Source organism: Vanellus vanellus (genome assembly GCF_965231255.1).
Source record: "Vanellus vanellus genome assembly, chromosome: 2".
In the NCBI taxonomy this organism is placed as follows: Eukaryota; Metazoa; Chordata; class Aves; order Charadriiformes; family Charadriidae; genus Vanellus; species Vanellus vanellus.
Genome location: NC_138906.1, coordinates 170,597,710 through 170,620,509, shown reverse-complemented (window position 1 = coordinate 170,620,509; position 22,800 = coordinate 170,597,710). Strand labels below are relative to the sequence as shown.

The 22,800-nt window shown below is 47.4% G+C and overlaps 1 protein-coding gene across 1 annotated transcript in view; it reads right to left on the bottom strand.

Annotated features, from left to right (window-relative positions):
- The window catches only part of SCRIB (scribble planar cell polarity protein), a gene marked incomplete at its 5' end in the record, with an annotated part of 116,547 nt that overhangs the window by 8,980 nt on the left and 84,767 nt on the right, over window positions 1–22,800 (bottom strand). The window contains 13 exons of the mRNA XM_082499318.1: window positions 137–211; window positions 1,078–1,115; window positions 1,517–1,656; window positions 2,327–2,491; window positions 6,633–6,821; window positions 7,121–7,210; window positions 8,735–8,903; window positions 12,989–13,154; window positions 13,392–13,439; window positions 17,133–17,240; window positions 18,056–18,181; window positions 19,035–19,076; window positions 19,693–19,743. Coding sequence (XP_082355444.1) covers window positions 137–211; window positions 1,078–1,115; window positions 1,517–1,656; window positions 2,327–2,491; window positions 6,633–6,821; window positions 7,121–7,210; window positions 8,735–8,903; window positions 12,989–13,154; window positions 13,392–13,439; window positions 17,133–17,240; window positions 18,056–18,181; window positions 19,035–19,076; window positions 19,693–19,743 — 1,407 coding nt within the window. The remainder of the gene's footprint in view (window positions 1–136; window positions 212–1,077; window positions 1,116–1,516; window positions 1,657–2,326; window positions 2,492–6,632; window positions 6,822–7,120; window positions 7,211–8,734; window positions 8,904–12,988; window positions 13,155–13,391; window positions 13,440–17,132; window positions 17,241–18,055; window positions 18,182–19,034; window positions 19,077–19,692; window positions 19,744–22,800) is intronic.

The window sequence follows — 22,800 nt, the reverse complement described above, 5'->3', positions numbered from 1 at the left end:
CACACTGACGGGGCCTTTGAAGGGGACTCCCTCAGTTATTCAATCTCTGCTCTGAAGGTCATCACTTCACGTGCAGGCACTTCCATCAAATCGAGCCCTAGTCAGTCTGGTAGGTGGTTCAGCATGCAGTTTATACCTGGATTTCGTAAACAGGTTTGGAGGAAGGAATAGCAGCAAATTCCCGGTAGTCAAACTTCTTTTCAGACATGGACTAGAAGGGACAGCAAAAGAGAAGAAACACAGAAGAGAGAGTAAGGGGAGAGAAATGGATGGAAAACAAGCAGCGAGCTGAGCAATCTATGCAGAGATAAAAGCAGCAGCAGAGCGTCACTCTCAGTTAGTGCCAAGAGTGCCTGGATACAGCCTGTGAAAACGAGGTATCTCTGGGACACTGTCTTTTTAGCTGTTCTGGTGTCAGGACAGGCGTTCCAAGTTGCAGAGAAAACACTGTGTGCTCCAGTAAAATGCACATGCACACCAAGTCAGGTAGGAAACCTGTTTTTGTGGGAGAATTCATGGCAAGATTCCTGATGGCTGCAGCACAGTCAGGATTTCATTCCAGAGTTGGCTGTGTTGTGTGACCTTGGGCAAAACCTGGTCTCATCTCTGTGCAGCTGCTCCCACTCTTCTGTTTGTCTGTCTTACTATATTTGGAAGTTCTCTGCAACAATGTCCCTTTACATTTATACAGTGCTTAGAAAAAGGAAAATGCTGATTTCAGCTGAAGTTCTCAGTTTTATGCTGTTGAGGAAACAAGGGGCCAAAGTGTCTGAAGTGAAAGGCTTTCTGAAAACAGAGATGAAGAACCAAGAGAAGGATGAAATAATAAAACAGGGAAACAGAAAACAGATGTTACAGCATAGTTGCAGAAAAGGGGGGATGCCTCTAGCAGCAGGCATGGCAAAGCTCCATCCACTGTGCCCTCTTCACAATTCTGTGTATCATGCAGGCAGACTGGCTTAGGTATTTAAGTAGGGATCCCACAGCCCAGATGAGCAGTCTGCACCCAGGTAAGAGTAACCCAGAGATCCCAGGACTACAGGTGAGATAACAAAAGCAAGCAGAACTATGTCATACCAGCCTTCCCGGTGAAGTGACGTTTCTGGGACTGCAATCTGCAAAAGATGACAGAAAAGCACTATTTAGTGCATGGCTGTATTCTATGCAACACTTGCCCGAATCTGCCCCTTCCATTTAGCAGCATTTAAGTGTGGTAAAAGACTACGCTCAGGACAGACACTGCCTTCTCAAAACAAGTGCCTCTTTCCTGTTTTTTTAAAAAGTTGTGACACTGGTTTTATTTCTGCTCTGGTTCCCTGGAACCATCCCTCAGGTGTTCTCTCACGTTTTCTTTAGATCAGCCCCATCCCCTATGCTGAGAGATGTCATGTGCCCCAAAGGACCTTCCAGTCTAGGCAGAAGGAGGAAATCGCTTTTCACAGCTCTGCTTTCAAGCACCTTAAGCTAGAGAAGCATTAACTTTTTTTCCTCAGAGATAGAGACAGCTATACAGTACCTTCCAGTGGTGTTGGTGATGGGGTAGGAACAGGTGAAGGTGACTCTGCCAGCTGCTCCAGTGTGCTGCGTTTTTTCCCCTCCTTGGACTTGGCAATAACCATCTGGGCTTTAAGAGCATCCTGTTCAAGTGATTTCATCCTGCCTCAGAGATGAGGGAGGGAGAAAAAGACATCAGACATTGCCTTCTTGATACGAGATAATGCCGCCTTCTGTGTCCAGCAGCCAGACCGCAGTCACCAGGCTGAGCGCAGAAAGGCGACATTAACACCCTTGGTTCCCTGAGGCAGACAGACTTCCAAAGCAGGAGAGAACAGCTTGGTTTGCTGTCGTCCTGAAACACACATCTCGTGTGTCGAACAGACAGAGCCTAGAGCTAAGCACCAACGCACTGAGAAGCTGAGGCCTTTCCAGAGGTGCCATGTAGGGTGGGAGAGCAACCCAAGCTGGGGAAGGAACCGCAGGGGCTCAAATGAGTCGGACCAGTTCTCAGGGCTTTACTCTCCTCTGTGCTCTCAGTGTGTTGCATCTTAACTCTCTTCAGCCATCAGGAGATTACGAAATAGCTAAGAAAAGGTGGGCTCAGCCCTCAGAAATGTCTGCTCCCTTCTCCCAACCAAACAGACCCAGCATCCCCCCTCGCTCTCATTGAGACAAGTGCCGGCAGTCTGTGGGACCTCAGGGAAATGAACACCAGCAACCACTACTGTTTCCTCCCTACCCCTTGCAGGCCACAGCTGGGAGCACCGTCAGGATGCAGGGATACGGAGAGGAGCGTGGAGCATGCAGCTGGCGGGGGGGCTGTGCACACCTGGATTGGCTTCCTGACCCAGGGGTTCTCGAGGCGTGACTCTGCATTGGACTAGACATCTGAGCTGGCCTGGCCCCGGGAGCAGGTGCCCACTGTCGGGACTGGTACAGCTTCCTGGCCAGATCCTGCTCGTACTGTTTAATACTGTCTTCAAGAGCTGAGGATCTGAGGAGGAGGAGGAGGAAGAGGAGGAAGAAGAGGAGGAAGAGGAGATGATGGTGATGAACATCGCAGCGGACAAGCGCAGGGAAAGAAAGAAACAGATACAGGAACATACCCTGGCAAGGAGAAATATGGGTCTGATATAGGGGTAGCCTTGATTAAAACAGGCTCCTATATCTGATCCTGTCCAACACCAGCTGCTGCAGAAGAAGCAGGAACCTCCAGAGGGCAATCTGGGATGATGTGCCCAGAAGCGTTAGCCTTCAGAGCCTCAGCATCTAGAGACTGCCCTCCTTGCGGGCCAGGAGGAGAGCACCAGAAACACCCAGCAGACCAATGGGAAAGGCCCAGGAGGTAGTTACAAAGAAGTGTGTAGGTGTGTATGTGTGAAGCGGACTGAGGGAGTACAAGGCACGAGTGTGCGTGCACACATTTGATAGCCTCTTTATGTACATTGGCATACATATACGTGACCACCTGTTAGCATGCATCTTTGACCACGAGAAAAGGGGAAGCAAAATGGACAAGCATATTATGAAAGGTCTATTTGCCACAGGACCTGGAACACATGCAACTGGAGAGGCGAGTGCATCTGTAAAACAGCATGTGCATGGTAGGAAAACTGCCAAGACGCAGATAGCCCTTGCTGGACACCTGCCCCCATCGGTGTGTGCCTGTACCTTCTTAGTCACACTCTTCCTATGGCACGAATGCCAGCGGTTGTGTGTGCCCAGAACACTTATGTAGCATGGGTCCCAGTGGGTTTGTCCCAGCAGAGCACAGGGGTGCGTGCTGGGGGGGAAAGGGGAGCACACCACGTGTCCTGGCAGAGCACTGATGACACAGGGAGAAAAAGGAAAGCCCAAGAAGGTGCAAACTGATGGGGTCACGAGTGACAGCACACAGACCAGAGAACTGGAAAGAAGCAGAAGATAGGAGATTAGAAAAAGAGTAATAAAATCAGTGGCATGCACTTAAAGAAAATACAGGTTAGTGCGGCTGCAGCACTACGTGCAGGGCAATACGTCCGCCCTCCCACACAGCACGTGCAGTGCTGCCTGGGCGCCTCTGGAAATAAGACCTGAGCCCTGGCTGCCATCGTGTCGCTGTGCTGCTCTAGTGCTTACAGAAGAGGGATCCTAAGAAGACCAGATCATCCTGTGAGATCTGTGGTAGCAGGGAACAGTCCATCCTGGTCTTACCAAAAGCAGCACAGTATGGTGACTGACTGATTCCTGCCAATGCCAAAATACACAAGGCCTTAACCCTACCCAAGGAATCAGCCAGACACTTCTCTAAGGACTGAATAAAAAGCTACACCTTGGTATCAGAAGAAAAGTGGAGCTGAGGACCTGATCTGCAGGACTGTTTTTAAACAGTAACACTGGATCTGATAACTGAAAAGCAAGATAGCGGCAAGTGGCTTCTTGTCATGTATTCTTACCGCTAAAAGGCTCTCCCTTCACTAGTTCACTTCCCATGAACAAAACAAGCTTAGAAGAGAAGAGACTGAAGGTTTGGGGTAACCCTTCTACAGTGTAACGGAGAACCTTTCCTGTGCCCTAAGCATTTTCAACAAAATCCTAGCTGGTCCAAAAGCACCGTCAGATGTACAGTAATGTTACAGGAACAAATCATGTGATCACCTAAAAAAGTCCTGCTCCCGCCCCCCAGCATTTTTCTTTTTTCTTTATCTGCCACAACAGCAACAAGTTCATGAAGGAACTGAGTCTGAGGCAAGTGGTGTATGTTCTGTGACACGAGCGTTGTCCTTGTGATGGCTTTGCTTTCAAAGGTAATGTCACATTTCTCCTTTCTACGCCCTTCTTAAACAAAGCTTTTATTACAGCGTTCCTGGGATATGTTAATGCTGAGGCTTATGAGGAATCAGAGCTGACACTACCTCATAAAGCCTGCCCCGTCATATATATGCATGGGAAGTGGAGGCACAAGGGAGAGAAAATCCTGTGTACCTAATTGGGAAGGGACGACAGACCACTCTCTACTGCCTCTCCAAGCACAGTGACGCTGATTTTCAGGAGGAGAAGCCTGACAGACAACTTCTGTTTTGCTGGATAAAATACAACGGTGGAGCTTTATTTTAGGTGCAAAGACTGAGCAGCAGCTCTGTGCAAGATGTCTACTCCTGACGACACTGTGGTGCTTACACAGCATCGTACTGACAGTCAGTTTTTAATGTATTCAATGCTCACAGCCTTCCTGTGAGACCGAGAAGCGCTATGACAGCCCTCTCTCTGCACATCTGCATCACAGAGGGACTCTGTCATCTGTCCAACGTCGTAAGGAAGTATACGCCAGAGCAAGAATTTGGAAGTGGTCATCTCAGTCCCAGCCGGCCTCTTCTGAGCCATGGTTTGTAAGCGCACATTTGGCTCCACGGCACCTGTGCAGCTTCTAGCCCTATAACACAAGGGCAATGTGTCTGTTTTGGAGGGCATTGTTTGCAAATTCTCTTCCACTTGTAATTTTGGAAAAGGGTTGTTCCTGGCTTAATGTGAAAATACAGAACTTTCACTTGCAAATGATGCCACCTGAAAAGTTGTGACACAGAAACCATGGCAACAGCATCAACTAGAACAGGCGTGAGATGCCAAATACAGCAAAACATTCGGTGAATCAGAGCAGCAGAGAGAATCCCGCAGTATTTTGAGCAGGAAACAATAGCACAAGGCGGAACCAATCGTGCCAGAGTGCACTCTGTTGACAACCCGACTCATCACTGCCGGTATGCGGGCATCCCCATCAGCGGGAGCCGGGGGAGAAGATGTTACTAAGCACAGACTCACAGAGCAATTCAGGTGGGAAGGGACCTCTGGAGGTCATCTGATCCAAAAGCTGCTCAAAGTGGGGCCAGCTTCAAAGGTCTAACAAACATGCTACAAGATGACAGAAATCAATCTCTTCCAAATCAAGGTTCCATACAACAAACAGGCTTTCCAGTCAGTGACCCGTTCAGCCTTCTGACATTACAGGACACTGCAGTGAAACTAAGGCAGCGCTTCAGAAAAAAGTTTCCAGCTGAGACAGACCAAAGGACTCATCCAAGGCAAAGAGTTGGAGCATACCAAGAAAGTTTTTCTTGAAGGGCAAAAGCCCTGGTACTAGGAACATCAGTCCAGCTCCAAATAAACCACAAGCAGATCTGTTACATGATCAAGTAACAGTGGGAAGCTTTGTACCCTCAAAGCCCTAGATAATTAGCAAGCTCTCATTGAGGATTCCACTATATATTTCTTCATTCTCAGAGCCTCCACAGAAGACAACAGCACCGTTATTATCCGTGTCTAAGCACAAACACTGGAATTGCCGAGTGGTATCACAACTCACGGTAATCCCTCTAGCGTCTTATCTAGCAGACTGGCAAAGATGAGTCACTAGCAGCCCTGTTCCTCTAAAAGCTCTCATTCAAACCCCAAAAGAGACTGTTTCAGATTGCCCTTTGAATGCCTCCTACAGGAACATTATGGGAAGAAAACTGTAATTAGTTATAGGAGCAGCTTGACTAATTTTTGAAAGGAATTATATGACATGGTATACCTGGACTAACTTCAAGTCTTAAGTTCTGAGCTAGGAAGTTCTTTTTCTCCCAAAACAATTTAAATAGTCCTTCACAGCTGATGAAACAGCTTGTGTGGATAAGAATGCCCTCATCTTGCTTATTTCTTGGCTTCAGCAAGTTTTCCAGTCCAGCAACGCTGGATACGTGAAATGCTCTCTCCGTTTTTCATTTTGAATATGTCACCTTGCAGCTTCAATAAATACCATCTTTTTCATGTGTTACAAAAGGAGGTGGGAAGCTGTGTGCTGAGAAGGAATACATTCACCATCACATAAAGGTGTCGAAGTTATGTTTTTTATAAAACTCCACTGTCTTCATGATTGTGCAAGCACTGTTAAAATATGAGTCATCTTGCCCATGTAGCTGTCGGAAGCAGATAAGCTCAGCCAAGCGGCGGATGCTTTGCACTGTTTGAACAGTTACTATATAACCTCCCCTAACATCTGACGGAAGAAGGCTTGTTTAGTCCCTGTTTTAATACCATGTAATCCAAAAGCCATGCAGCAGGTCCCCTTTTCCTGAACTAGCTGAGTGAAAAGAACAGTGACGGTTCTTCTGTCTCACCGTGCTGCCCTCCACATTGCTCGTTTCTCTGCCTCCAGAGCACGACGTTCTGCTGGAGAAAGCTCCTTCTCTTGGCCACTCAGGAGCTCAGGACTCTGCATTCGCAATCGCTCCTGGTGTCGCCGTTCAGCTTTGGCTGTCCGCACAGGTGCCACTGGATCCCCTGCTCCAAGATATAATGGACTCAACCTGGGCAGAGAGAGAGGCAGTGAGAGGTAGGCTGGTCTGGTCCACGACAACTCTTATCTGCGTGTTTTCAGGATAAAAGCTGATGATCGACATCCCCAACTGACTGTTTAGTACCACACCCAAGGACATCACCTTGGGAGATGGAAGGACACATAACAGAGGTGAGTTTCTCTTAAGAAGGTGGTTTCCCTTTCTCCAGAAAATCCTCCCTTTACACCCTATGTCTGCCATCTGATGGAGGAGCCATCTGCTCCCCCATCTAGTGGCTCCCAGGCAAAGGACATTGCTAATCCACTTACCCAGACATAGAGTTGGTTCTCTGTTCAGGCTTGATTCCCTCTTCCAGTGAATTCCTTTGGGAGCTGCTGTTCTCACCGACCTCAGAGGGCCTAGAGGAAACCAAGCACATCAGCTAACAGTACCGCAGGCTGGCATACCCAAGAAAGGTTTGGAACAGAACCAAGCCCCAGAAAGCAACGACTAGTTCAGTCTGAAGACACAACCCTCAATGATTTTGCTCAACAGCTCATTCTCCATTGCTGGAAGCATTTCCCTGTTGACTTCATAAACGTTCACGCTCTCTAACATCAGAACTAATTTTCTTCGTTTGGAGCTGAACCATCCACTAACACACATAGGCTCTAGAAATGCAATGCATCATGTTTGCTGACAAGTTCTTGCACAGTTCTAGCCTGGCTCTTCTCCCAGCTGCCGTTAGGTGACGGGCAGCCTGGCTGCTTCCGGCTGGGTTGTACGCGAATGCACGTCTGGGCTTGGGACGAGTCCTGAGTCATCTCAGAGCAGCGATTCTCAATGCAGCCACTCTACGCGCAACTGCTTGACACACTGAAGCTTTATGCTCATAACCAAATTACCGTAAACTTCAGATCAGCTGAACTGCAGTTACCATCCGCACATGCAGATACTGCTCAGTTTGATCTGTAATGAAAGGAGGTCACACAAGCCTGTTTTCCACAGGTTAAAAACAGGCACAGTTACTGTGGGTCAGTTGGCAGTGAGAAAGTTTATCATGACTCTAAGGCCTTATTTTTACTGCTCAAGTTTATTTTGATTAAATTTCAGTTTCTGTTCTAGCATGACAAAAAATATTTCAAGACAGACAAATTCTGTCTGTTCCACTGCCTCGCCTTTGTTCAAGCATAAATAACGAGCAACTGAAAGTCATCTGATGGATCCAGCCTCAATGTTCTCTAACCTCCCACACTGCAATATGAAAACAGTAGGGATAAGTAGGCCTTCACATCAAACCAAGAAGCTGGTTTGCATTTGGCTGCTGTCCTTCCTTAGAGCTGCCCGGTCAGCACGGGAGGTGGAAGGTCTCAGTGCATTCTTTATGTGAGAAGTTCCTCAACAGAGACTGGACAGAAACAGTGGAGAGAAATGACATTCAAAATGACAGGATAAGTGTTTTCAGCCACTGTGAGACTGACAATAAAAGTGTTTGTGAAGAGAAGAATGTCTGTACCAAAGACTCAGAAGAGAGAGTCAGATAAGGACAGCTTCAGCTTTATTCTAGTACAACCTTATTTTTAATGGAAGTCTTATGAGAAGCCTTTTCTCATTCCCCAGTCCTATGCCCAAGAATTAGAAAAACAACATCAAGGCAACCTGGAGGACAAGTCCAGGAGAGCCAGGAAACAAAAGCTGAAAAGACCCCAAACCTAGGTTGATCATCAGGGCTTATCTTGAATTAGCTGTCTCTAAAAGTCAACATCGCTACGTACCCAAGTGCACAGCTGAAGGAGCTATTCTTCTGAAAAGAAAGAGCTGGAAAAACCTACCCAGTTATACGCTGAAAAAGAAACACTGCCCAGCCCTCTTCCCTGAAAATTATTGATACTGGGACACCTCTGACACATATGGGTGGTACTGAGCTACCAGTCTTGTCTTACCGAGTTGCTGGAGACTGGCTGCTCCTTCCATTTAGTCTCTCAATCTTGTACTCAACTCCTTCAATGATGACACTGGACTGCATGCTCATCTCAGGCACCTGTTTTACCATCTCATCCTCTTCCGCCTCTTCCTCCAACAGAAGGGTACGTTTCTGCTGCAGTTTTCGAGCTGCCAAAATAAGACAGACTCATCTTATACCACAAAGCACTCGCTATACTCCCACAAGGATGCAACCTCTGGGCAGGACCTTACGCTCATCATCCCTGCAACTTTGTGCTGTTTTAAGTCCTTACTCTCTCCCTGGATGCCTTTGCTTCTCCTCCATTCCAGTAATGCTTCAGATGTAACAAACTCTACATCATTCCCTCAGTCCTCCTTCCTCACTCACTAACCTTCCAGTCCTGGACGCTCTATAGAACAGATTTCCAACAGTTCATTGTGCTGAGTGTACTCATCCTCACACTGGAAGTTGTGTGCAGACTCTTCTGCCCCCATCCCCAGAGCGGGCAGCCCTAGAAATCTGCATGCACATGTTGAGTCCAATCTTCCTATTTGCCTCCTGGTGCTGGTGATGGGCCCCCACACATGGCAGTGAACCCGAGGAACCATCAGGCAGGCAGACGTACACGTCACAAGAGGATCAGGGACAACAGGGGTCAGAGAGCAGGTTGCTCTCTGCAGGCAGGAATTCTGCAGGCCACCAGCCACCAGCGGTGCTCCTCAGGGTTCCGTTCTAGGGCTGGTTCTGTTCAATATTTTCATCAACAATCTGGATGCAGGAGTTGAATGCACTGTTGGGGAATTTGCTGATGATACTAAATGGGGAGGTGCTGTTGACTCTCTCAATGGACATGAGGCCTTGCAGGGGGATGTAGGTAGATCGGAGTGTTGGGCAATCATCAATGGCATGAAATTTAACACACACAAAAGCCAGATTCTGCCCGTGGGAAGGAGCAATGCCATACACGAGTATTAACTGGGAGAGGAGCGGCCGGAGAGCAGCCCTGCAGAAAGGGACCTGGGGGAGCTGGTGGCAGCAGCTCGGCAGGAGCCAGCAGTGTGCCCTGGCACCACGAGGGCAAACTGCGTCTGGGGGACATTGAACACAGCACAACTGGCTGGTCCCGAGCAGGGATCGCCCCGCTGTGCTCAGCGCTGGTGCAGCCTCACCTGGAGCGCTGTGCGCGGTGCTGGACCCCACCATCTGAGAAGGACATTAAGGTACTCGAATGGGTCCAGAGGAGGGCAACAAAGCTGGTGAAGGGCTGGAAGGCCCTGGAAGCCCTCTGAGGAGCAGCTGAGGACTCCGGGTTTGCCTACTTTGGGGAGAAGGAGGCTGAGGGGTCACCTCACTGCTCCCTGCAGCATCCCGAGGAGGGGACATGGAGAGGGAGGTGCTGAGCTCTTCTCCCCGGGATCCAGGGACAGGACGCCTGGGAATGGGTCAAAGCTGCACCCAGGGAGGTTCAGACTGGACATGAGGAAGCATTTCTTTACCAAGAGAGTGGTGAAACACTGGGATGGGCTTCCTAGAGAGGTGGTCAATGTCCCAGGCCTGTCGGTGTTTACGAGGCATTTGGACAATTCCCCTAATAATATGCATTAACTCTTGGTCAGCTGTTGGACCAGATGATCGTTGTAGGTCCCTTCCAACTGAAATATTCTGTTCTATTCTGACCTACCTACAATAACTGCAAAGTAATAACTCCGCTTGACCTCTTTTATTAAATGTTTTTAAAATAAACAAATGCAAACGGAACACTTGTACAAGTAGGTGTGCCTATATACTGAAATTTTGAATGCCACAGTTTGCTAGCAGTGGGAGCCCAAAGCAGCAGAAAGCTGTCTAAGGGTTGGAATTGCAAAGACACAGAGGATGTAACTTATCACTTTCAGATATTTGATTGAGATGTTTCATCAAGCTGGAACACAAGAGGTTCCACTTAAATTTGAGAAGAAACTTCTTCTCAGTGAGGGTGACAGAGCACTGGAACAGGCTGCCCAGGGAGGTTGTGGAGTCTCCTTCTCTGGAGACATTCAAAACTCGCCTGGACGCCTTCCTGTGCAACCTCATCTAGGTGTTCCTGCTCCGACAGGGGGATTGGACTAGATGATCTTTTGAGGTCCCTTCCAATCCCTAGCATACTGTGATACTGTGATCCTGAGTTAATTTAATGTCTTATTGTCTGCACAATCATCACCATGGGATCTTTCTTCTGCAGAGGGATTTTTTTTTTTAATTTTTATTTTTAGTTCTAGTACTCAGAGATACCCTGATTAGAGGTGATGTTAGTCCTCATCTACCCTGCTCAGCAAACCTCAAACAAGCTGAAATGCAAGCCTGAAACTTGTCATTATGCTACAGTTTCTCCCTTCCATACTTTGCATCTTGATCTTTGTGTCTCCTACGTATCTCTTTTAGCTGCCAGTAAGAGATGACATACCGAGATAACTTCTCATGTTAGACCTGTGATGCTTTTGGCCCCATCCCATTAAAGAAACCCAAAGTTGCAATTTCTTTTTCTTACCGTCCTTTCTATCCTTTATGAGCTTACTCTCATCTCAAAATGTATGCATGTTCCTGAATTACTGAGTGAAAATCATAGAATCATAGAATTGTCTAGGTTGGAAGGGACCTTGAATATCATGGAGTCCAATGTCAACCCAACACTGCCAAAACCACCACTAACCCACGTCCCTCATCACCACGTCTGCCTGTCTTTTCATAGAATCATAGAATCATAGAATTGTCTAGGTTGGATGAGACCCTTGGGATCATCGAGTCCAACCATCTACCCTACTCTACAAAGTTCTTCCCTACACCATATCCCCCAACACCACATCTAAACATCTCTTAAACACATTCAGGGATGGTGACTCAACCACCACCAGGTTTGCACCTCCTGTGCAAATACCTCCAGGGATGGCAACTCCACCACTGCCTTGGGCAGCCTCTTCCAGTGCTTGACAACCGTTTCCATGAAGAAATTTTTCCTAATATTCATCCTAAACCTCTCCTCATGTAATGAGGCCATTTCCTCTTGTCCCATTGCCTGGTCCTTGGGAGCAGAGACTGACCACCCCTCGCTACCCCCTCCTTTCAGGGCGCTGTCAAGAGCGAGAAGGTCTCCCCTCAGCCTCCTCTTCTCCAGGCTGAACACCCCCAGGTCCCTCAGCCGCTCCTCATCAGACGTGTGCTCCAGACCCCTCACCAGCTCCCGTTGCCCTTCTCTGGACATGCTTCAGCCCCTCAATGTCTGTCTTGTCATGAGGGGCCCAAAACTGAACACAGCACTCAAGGTGGGGCCTCACCAGTGCTGAGGACAGGGGGACGGTCACTGCCCCAGTCCTGCTGGTCACACTGTTCCTGACACAGGCCAGGATGCTGGTGGCCTTCTTGGCCACCTGGGCACACTGCTGGCTCGTATTCAGCTGGCTGCCGACCAACACTCCCAGGTCCTTCTCCGCCAGGTGGCTTTCCAGCCATTCCTCCCCAAGCCTGTAGCGCTTGAGAAGGTTTCTAATGCTCTGGACAAATTTGCAAACAGCCTCTGAACAGGAATGTAGGAGGGAAGCTGGGAAAGAGAAGACTAGCTATTTATAAAATGAAAAAAAACAAACCAAACCAACCAAACAACAAACCCAATAATTTACAAAAGAAATTCTATAATACTTTTTGCAAGCAACAGAGTCACAGCTCCCAAACCCAGGAGTCCAATTCCAGCTGTATTTTCTTATGGAACAGGACAGGATTTCAGTAGAAGCCCTTTTTTCCACTTAACATCATTCCTCTCCACCTTTTAAAACAACTCTCAAGCAGGAGGAAATTACGTCAAAAACTATAGCAGTAACTTCCCTCCTGTTGCAAGCCCTGTGCAAAACCAGAGCAGCATACTGAGTGATAAAAGCTCTGCTCTCAGATAATATGTAAGGATGCCAGGGGCAACCCCGTGTTGCTGCATATCAGCCCGGGCAGCTTACAAAGAAACACCGTCATTTGTAGTAGCTTTTTTAAATTTTATTGAAGTGCTTACCAACCACAGGAAACCCTGACCACCACAGCACGTCCAACAGTCCACACAGTAACAGTGGAGCATCCACAAAACTCCTTAACATACAGTTACTTCAAGCTATTACCAGGCCTTATGAATAACCGCCCACGGGCTTTTGGAAGTGCCGGATTTTTGGGGTGTGTGCTCTCTCATGCCTCCCATGGAGAAAGGCCAGATTGCCTCACACAGATTCCAACATACCTTCCTCCTCTTTCATTTTCTTCAGGTCATCCTCTCCTACCAAGGAGACACGCTTGGGAGGCTTATCCACCTGCTGTTGCTTCACCTCGATTTCGAAATACTTCTGCCTCTCGCGGAAGGATCTCTGCTCAGGGCTGTGCAGTCCACCAGGGCTGTGTGTGGCCACCTGCAAGAGCCACACCGGCACTGCCCACCCGGCCACTGAGCCAAACCGCCCTCCCACGTTGCCCGTAACGCGTGCCCTGCACCTGCCCCCCCCAGCCACGTCCTCCGCACCCTCTGCCTCCTCCCAGCCCTCCGCTGCATGCCCACGCTGTGATCCTGCCTCCATATCCACAGCCCCGAAAGCCTGAATCCTCTGCGAGCCCCCATCCTACTCCCAGCTCCAGCCACCAGAACTCACCTCCGGGGCAGTTTTGGGATTCTCTGTGCTGGTCTGACCAGGCAATTCCTAAGAATAGAGAAAAACGGGCACGTTTTAAAAAGAAAGTTTTCTAACACCACTCCTGCCCTCCAGCCAAGTGTCATCAATGCCACAAACAGCAGCAGTCTCGGACATTAGCTGATGGACCAGTTCACAAAACAGTCCCACAATTAACACAAGACAAAGCCACTTTGGGCTTAGCAGTAGCGAGTAATAGGGATTTATGTTAAATTGAGGGCTAAACAGAAACAGATGGTGAAACCTTTTAAAAAGGCAGAAAGTGAAAAACATGGGGAAACAGGTGAAGAACAGGAGCAGATGACTTGGCTTAAGATGGAGGAGTCTTAGACTGCCTTTAAATCAAAGACGCAGCTATCGAAAATTTACTTCTAGGAGGTGGTGACACCGTCAGGAAAGAACGGAATCCCTGTTTACCAGAAAAAATAACAGAATATTGGATAAGTAGAACTACGAGGGCAGAAAAAGAAATTGATCCACAAAACCCAGCAGTGAACCAGAAATCAGTAAGGGTAAAATGAGAACTGCCAAAGAGTTATTAAAAATATGAAAGTTTTTTAATTATAGAATTTAACAGGAACTACAAGAAAAGAGGAAGTAGACTACCTTCGACTTTATTCAAACACACTCCAAAAAACTAACAGAAAGTTTTAATTTTGTGTAAGTAAGGAGCAAAACAACAGAGAAGGGAAGAAGGGGAAAAAAGGCAAAAAAAGGCAAAAAAAAATGCTTCTAGCTGAGAAGCAAATGTCTAGAAATAGAAATTATTGCTGCTAACACAGAAGAAAACCTAAAAGCTCAGTACACTCACCTGCAGGGACAAGATAACCACTGTTCAACAATTCTGAATGAAATGACTTGTGAAACTGCAGGTCTGACAAGCATGGATTTTTAATTGACATGTTAAATTGGGTGGCAGTTCATGACTAAAAAAACAGTTAACATCTTCTTAAAAATCAAGAAGCAGGCAAAAATAATTTGAGCAGCGGAGCTAGCAGTCTGTTCAGTTTCAACAGGACAAATATTCACGGATGAATATAATTAAAACAAAAATAAATAGAAAAGATTAAAATGGAACAGGTGCAATAAAGATTAACCTAATATTCTCTTTTTATAATATAAATAATTTTTGAAACAAAGGAACTGCATAGATCTGTCTGAGACTTCTAATATCAGTTTTGCGACCGACCTAGCTTAACATTCTCCTTGCTTGCCAAATTTGACTCAGAAACCAGGAAGGTGTGAATAAAATTTGTGAATGGCAAAGACCACAACGCAGATTCACAGAAATGCAGAGTGGTCGGAGATCTCTGCAAATTATTTCATTCATCCCACTCCACTGAGTGGGGACAAGCATTGTCAAAATGAAAAATAGTCTGTAATATCATCCTGGAATGACAGGTTGACTTGAGTAGGATGAAAAGAATTTAATGTAATATGCAAAATACAAGGTGATCTACTTCAGGGTCAGTAATTGTTTCTTCAATGATGATACATCAGCTAGAGATTATGAAGCTGGAGAAATCATCTGTGTACAAGACACAATCTGACTCATTAACTACGTCATCTGGTGGGTCACAGATGCCAACAGAGATGAGTTCCTCTTCCTTTTCACCCTGCACTTAGCTAGCAACTTCCTTGAGCTTCTACTGAGAGTCATCTAAAAACCATATAAAGGTAAAATGGCCAAAAATCAACCCTACAAACAGTACAGAAAGACTTATGACCCATATTAATTTACCAAACCAGGTCAATATGAGACGAGATCAGCACCAATGCAGGACAAGGTAGATAGTGGGAGGACAGGATTAGCTCAGGTATAACAAAGTCCCTGCAGAATAGTCAGAGTTCCCAGTATAGCACGATTATGAAAAAGGTGAACATGGGGTTGTTCAGCCTGGAGAAGTGAAGGGTCCAGGGAGACCTTATAGCAGCCTACCAGTCCCTAAAGGGGGGCCTACAGGAGAGCTGGGGAAGGATTTTTTACAAGGGCATGTAGCGATAGGACAAGGGGGGATGGCTTTAACCTGGAAATGGGTAGATTTAGATTAGATATTAGGAAGACATTTTTCCCTGTGCGGGCGGTGAGCTCCTGGCGCAGGTTGCCCCGAGAAGCTGTGGCTGCCCCATCCCTGGAGATGTTCAAGGCCGGGTTGGACGGGGCTGGGAGCAATCTGGGCTGGGGGGAGGTGGCCCTGCCCAGGGCAGGGGGTTGGAACTCGATGATCTTCAAGGTCCCTTCCAACCTAAACCATTCTATGATTCTATGACCTACTGACATGTAAGGAAAGGTACTGTTGATGAAGATTCAGAAAGAAAGAAAGAAAAAAGAAAGAAACAAACAAAACCACAGTAGAAAGAAATCCGTGGAACGGGATTTTTCATTTGCATCAAAGATGTGCCAGCAAGAATTCAGATAGGAACAGGCGAAAAGGAAAGCAGTAAGATGATTAAGAGAACAGAGGGTCTTTCCAAACACGGGGTGTCAAAGGGGACAGTGTTTTACTTCCTTAGTTTAGTCAACGAAGTGAAAGTATGTTTCTCTATAAACGGACAGCTCCAGAGATCCCACATAACTGGAGTGCTGCCATGCATGGCTACAAGCTCTTCAGGAAGGACCGGAAGGGCAGACGGCATGGGTGATGCCCCAACAGCACGCTGAACGTAGGTCAGGACAATGCCTTTGCAGAGTAAGGGCTGGCCACACGCTGGGCTGCTGGAGTGCAGCCAGCAGGTCCAGGGAAGCAATCCTTCCTCTCTATTCAGCACTTACAAGAGCAGTGCGCCCAGTTCGGGCATCCCCAGTACAAGAATGCCACTAACAAACTGCAGCATGTCAAGTGGAAGACTGGCAACATGAGTCAGGGGGCTGCAGGACGTGACATTTGAAAACAGGCTCGGAAGGCTGTGTTTGCTCAGGCTGGAGAAGAGGCGGCTCAGGAGAGGGGGATCTAATTCCTGTATTCAGGTTGCTGGAGGGGGGTTACAGAGCATAAGGTCAGACTTCTCAGAGGTGCACAGCAAAAGGACGAGAGGCGACAGACACAAGAAATTCTGATAAAACATACAGAAAACAACTCTTCACAGCAGACAGTCATACACTGGAAGAGATTGCCCACAGTGACCTCAGCATCTCCATTTTTGGAAATTCAGAACTCAAGTGGACTGAGCCTGAGCAACCTCACACAACTTCTAAGGTTGCCCTGTTCTGCATGGAGGACCAAGGCAGATGACCTCCAGAAGCCTCATCTAGCCTGAATGGTTCCATGATTCAATTACGTGGAGGAGAGAAAGTGTAGTTCCAATTAAGTTAAAGAGGAAAATTTCATAAAAAAATTCTCAGAACAGATTTAGCCTGGTCCTGGACTCTGGAAGTTCAGAGAGTTTCTTTATATCAGAACAGGACTGTTATACAACAGCATCCTAATGTCCGGGGAGAATAACAGACATGAAATTCAGTGAGCTTTCAGGACTTGATATGTTTATGGACAGGATTCTGCAGGGTGGGTGACCGTCTGCAACAGGAATCGACTCCAACTTCCAAGGGGACCTCAACATGTCCCTCCTTCACGACAGCTTTCTTTGGAGGAAACAAATCACTACCTCCTTCCTGTTCTCACACTTCCCTTGCTCCCCTGCAATGCTCAATCTTCTGTTTGCACCGCTGTTTGTGTAACACGCTCCCCAGCTGGCATCAGTTACCTGTGTCTCCAGCAGAGGGTGTGACAAGGGCACGGCTGCAAAGGTCTTGTATGCTTGCTTGACATTGATGGGGACCTCGTCAGGAGAGGGTGGTGAAGGTGGCTTTTGCTACAAGGACAAAGACAGAAAGTAAAGATAACCACAGATGTTACAAAAAAAAACAAACATGGGGGAAACACAGCACAACCCTGAGCCTGCAAAGCCTGAAGAGCGGAATATGTAAGGGACAGCTCCTGCAGCTTGGGCAGAAACACGAGCAGCGTACTGTATACGTGCTATATTACAGCAGCACATGTGTCACAGCCCCATTTTATTTCTTGGATAGTGGAGGAATGATACTTCTGGTGGTACAGATCCTCACCGACTTGACCAGAATTTTGTGACTGATATCTTGTCCAAGGGGCCATATTGCTGTCACAGTCTTTAAGGATTTCCGCCCAATTCAACTAGTATGTGCCTGCTCAGATCAGTGGGCTTTTGGGGCTGGAATAGGACAACTATACAGTTGACTCTGACCCCTACGTAGGACTGAACAAGCCGCGTTTAGTTTATTAGAAAATTAAAGATTAGCCCTGGCTTTATTTGGCATTTCTGACTAAAGGGCCTTCTTCATGGGAAGGGACATATTAGGCTCATTTGTGTATAAAATGAAGACAGGAGGCAGGCTGTTGAGGCTCATCTACGTTAGGAAAATGAATGGGATGCACTGGCTGTGACTCTACTTGGGAGGAGTATGGGCCTTACCCAGGGCGTCCTGGCCGACGCATAAACAAGACCAGCCTTAGTTAAGGCTTGTGATCTGTAAACCACAAAGCCACCCCTGGGAGGATGCGTTCAGCCTACCCACCAGAAAAAGTGGCACTATAGCAACAACCTAGGGCAGATGGACAGAGCTTAGCGAGAAGGAACTGCAGGCCACTTACAGAGTTCTGGATATTGAAGGACAGCTCAGGTTGCTGGAAGGGATTGGGGCTGTCCCCGTCCTCCGAATTATGTGAGGCAGCATTTTGTCGCACTCGGGAAAGAGGCTGAATCACGCCTGGCTTGGTCTGCTTGTGTCAATACCACACAACAGAGGGAAAGGCAGAGGAAGAGAGGGATGGGGGGAGAGAGAGAGAGAAGAGAAACGAGCAGTTAGGGCAGCAAGATGTCTCTGCCATGCGAGTGAGGCAAATCCATGCACCTGACTGCAATTCCTCAGCGGTGCTGCTGACTCCAGTTACCAGACCGGGAGGGAGAGGTACTGATGCAAACACCAAACAACGCCTCTGGTGCAAGTGTTTTGGACAGGCAAAGAAATTCAGACGAGTCAGGGTCAAGACAGGGCCGATAGGCTACAGGGAAGGCCAGGACACAAGGAAGAATCTGCCACACAAGTAGTCACAGCAATGAGTATGTCAAAGCCTGGAGAACGTAAGCATCATGAACGGAAGATGCAGTAGGGAAACAGCAGCCAGGAATGGGTATTGGCAAAAGTGGGGGATGAAAATGAACTGAAACCCAGCTAGGACTCCAATTAGAAACACGGACATAAGAGTGTGAGATTTGGCCTAGATGCCATCACTGTTGGATGCTGTGTGGAAGTGAACAAAACATCTAATACTAAAGAGAGCAGAAGCAGGAATTGAGTAAGCCAGCAAAAACTACGCGAGTGGAACCTGCAAGGGTAAACAGGAATAAAAGCCGCAAAAACACTTGCATCAAATTTTCAAATTGACACTATTTAAGACAGTGCATTTGTACGAACTTGAGGTATAGTGGAGGACCGAAGAAGACAGAGTAAGAGGCAAAAGTGGGACTTGCAGGGCTGGAAGTGAGCCCACACAGAAGGAACAGGCAAGCTCTGTGCGCTGGAGAACACATAGGGACACTACAATAAGGTCTCATGGGGGGTGTACTTACTGATTTACTGTCATCCTGCGATGTAATGAAGTTAATGGAAGCCTGAAAACAGAAATACAGGTGTAAATTTGGAGCCCATACGGGAAGCCTTTAGTTTACCCTGCTCCATACAAAAAGCAACACAGAAGTCCCAGCCCCAAGCCCTCCCCTGCCCCACCGCCTGCCTGGTACAGGGAAGAGCCCCCAGGTCCCATACTAATCCCCGCCGTACCTTCTTCTTCACGTGGCCTGCAGTCCAGAGCCCACCCACAAGAGCCTCTCCCAGTTCCTCTGCTCCATGAGAAGGCAATCCCGACTCTCCCCGCCCATCTCCGGGCACTGACCCCCCCCTCTCCCCCTCTCCGCGACAGCTCAGCCGGTCCTGTCCCTTGTTCACATCCCCTGCCCTCCACACTCGCTACTGAGCTCCAGCAAAGCCATCAGCACCACAGCTTCTCTGCCAGGAAGCGCTCGCAGATGCCATCTCAGCAGTGGCTAGCGGGGAACAGCCTCTCGTGCCTCGGCCTGTGCCCCGGGCGCTGCGCTCGGCAGCCAGCCCTCGGTGCGCAGCCAGCCCGAGAGCCGGGGAACGGGGAGCCGGGGGCCGGGGCGAGGAGCAGCGGTGCCGGGTGGGAGCAGCACGGAGCAGAGCGCACACTGCACACCGACAGGCACTTACAAAGCGGGTCTCCCTGCCTGACAGGTGAGCAGGCCGAGGGGCTGCAGGCGTCTGGAGAGGGGCAACGCCAGGGAGGGTCGTCAGGGGAGAGAACGGGAGAGAAAATGAAGAGACCGGGTTTTCCGCATGAGAGGCTGAGACAAGCACCTTTCCCAGCACAGAGACTGCAGGCACCCAGAGCTGTCAGTGTCCCCACGCAGCTCCTTGCTGCCTGCTGCGGAGAAAGCCCCTCTGCCCTCCTTGGCACGCACGCACAGACCCACCACAAACGCCTCCTTCCCCCCCGCCTGCATCCTCCCCCACCAGAAGCTTGCCGAACTCAAGGCCAGGCAAGACCACCGTGACACACCAGCCTCAGGACAGAGGATTCCACTTCCCTTAGTAAGTCTCCGAGAGCTCTGAAATAAGCCTATAAATTCTGGCTGGACTACAAGATGTCAAACCCAAAGAATTTACATTAAAAACTGATGGCGGCAGAGAATTACAGAGGCAATTCCTTGGAACTTCTACTCCGGAGCAATACCCTGAAGGTCAGGTCTCCTGAATCCCCATAAAACGTACAAGCCACAAAGCTAGTGATTGCCCTGTGTCCTTCAGTATTATCTGTTGGGCCTGTTCCATTTTGTATAACATCCGCTGTTCGGAGAGAACTAAACCTACCAGATATAGCCTTACCTGACATGCAGGAGACTGCTGCGGAAGGCTCTGATTCAAAAAGTATTAAATCACGTAAATGTGACAGAAGGCTCATGTACAGAACGCAGGGTGGAGAATGCCACTAGCAAGACTACCGGCTCAGCATTGTGACACCACAGCCTCTTCAAGAACAACTGCCAGAGGCACTAGTTCGTAACAGCCATAGACCAAGTAAGGAAAAAAAGGCTATGAAAACGACACACGGACTAGATCTCAGAAATGAAAGCAGTGAGCAAACCTGCTGAAGACCTTAAAAGGCTAAAATAAAGGACAAAGTCATGAAATTGGCTAATAAATGCTTCAAGAAATTAATAGAATCTCTCATAACATAAGTATCTCTGAACAGAGAGACAAAAGAGAAAAACAAGAAAAAAGCTGTATAGATTATTCAATATGTTGCCCAAGCTACAGAAAATTCATGATACAAAAGACCTGAAGTGACCGACTACAAGTTACAGCAAGTGCTATATAACAGGGAACTTGAGACATCCAACTTAAAATTGGAAAGGCAAATGTCTGCATCTGCAAAAATGCTCCTGGGGTGTTCTTAACTCCACAGAATGCATTGGTGAGACCTTGTTTATTCTTCTCAGAGCCCAGGGAGGAGAGAGTGAACAGTTTCATCTGGAAAGTTTCCACTGTCAGCAGCGACTGTTATGAGAAGACAAAGCGGTCACTGTTGCCAAAGGAATCGGATAATGACAAACCATTAGACACTAAAGACAAACAATTCATCATTGAGCAAGCCCATCCTGAGTTAGAAGAGCAGATGGCACTGTAGCCAGAGGGTTGCTAGTGGCAAGAACTTTGGCACTGAGCCTCCAATGCCAAGACACTGATAAACAAAAACATCAAGGATACTACGAAAGTTGCCTATGACATATTGGAACAAGGGACATTCCATCCAAATACAAGTTTGAAGAAAAAATATCACCATGAGAGTAGTCAAATATTTGAGCTGGTATCTAAAAAGATCTAGACTTTCACTCTCCAGAAGTGCTCAAAATTTAACTGGACATGGCCTTGAGTAACCTGATGTAATTGGACCTGCTCTGCTTAGATCAGACCTTTGATCCTAAGTCATTCTATGGGCAGCTACATGACTGCCCTTTGGGATTTGGGCTTCTTTTTCAACTGAGAGCTGAGGATCTTTAAAGACAGAGCAAATTAATATCTAGATCTCCTTCTACTGTAGAATGAAGAGTATCATCCCCACCCCATTTCTTCTAGATAAAAAGAACCCAACCTCAAAGAAAACCTGCACTCATGGTAAAAGGAAAACTTACAGATAAACAGCCCAAAATACACCTCCAATGAGCATGCAACCGCTACCAGAAAAGCTAATAAGTACACACATGCAGCTGGAAGAGAAAGCATTGAAATAGCATTACTGTAACAAATAGTATAATTTTCTAATCTTATTGTGTCCCTGATGGTCACTCAACTTCAAAGGATCTAAGAACTGAGGGAGATGCAAGACAGGCCAAGGAAGCAACACAAGATGGACCGAACTGTTGCTCACTACAGCTCCACTGTCCGATTTGCTGCTCCAGCCACATGGTCCTGACCTTTCTCCTGAGCCAGTGTTAATTGTCACCTCAACCCCAGATGATGCAATTCATCTCAGTAAGCTGAACTAACCTAGCAAAAGAAGCAGACAGCTTTTGTCCAGCTTAGAGAACTGAAACGACTCAGCTAAAGATCAGGTAAGTGTCAGAGCTAGTGGGACCAAATAGTTGGGGAGCAGTTGCACTCCAAAAGGAATGCAACAGACACAAAATGACTAAAGATAGAGTACAAAGTACAATCTTCAGTTCATTCCAGTCCCCTAATGTAAAAAACAGTAACATGTAATGACTGTGAAGGGAAAATTTTAAAAAATCCATTTAAGAATATTTAACTTCAAAAGGCTCAACTAACTTGTGAAACCTACTGCCACAGGGTGAAAAGCAAAATCAAAGACTTAGCAAGACTTAAAAGAAAAGATCAGAGTCAATATGAGAAGTAAGAATGGCTAGTGAGAATAGGTAATGTTAATCAAAAAAAAAAAAAAGTTACAAGAAATAAAGAAACTTCCCACTTCAGAGTGAAAGTGGCCTCTGACCGAAGAGCTTTAGAATATCTTTCCCTAAGGGCAGGCTAACCCGCTGCAGGATCTTTCAATTTTCTTCCAAACGGTTGACGTGGGTTGCCAGCAGCGTCACAAACAGAACTAGGGATCTCTGGGAGATGGAACAGCACTAGTTTAGAGACCTGAGATGATTCTCCAAATTCTGACTTCTCCATTTCTTCTGACATACCAATTGCCAGAATTAAGCAGCCTCTGTAGAAGGCACTGGTGAGGCCATTCTCAAAAAAGACAGACAACTACAATTTTGTAGTCACTCTGGGTACTGTCCTGCTCATTACCCT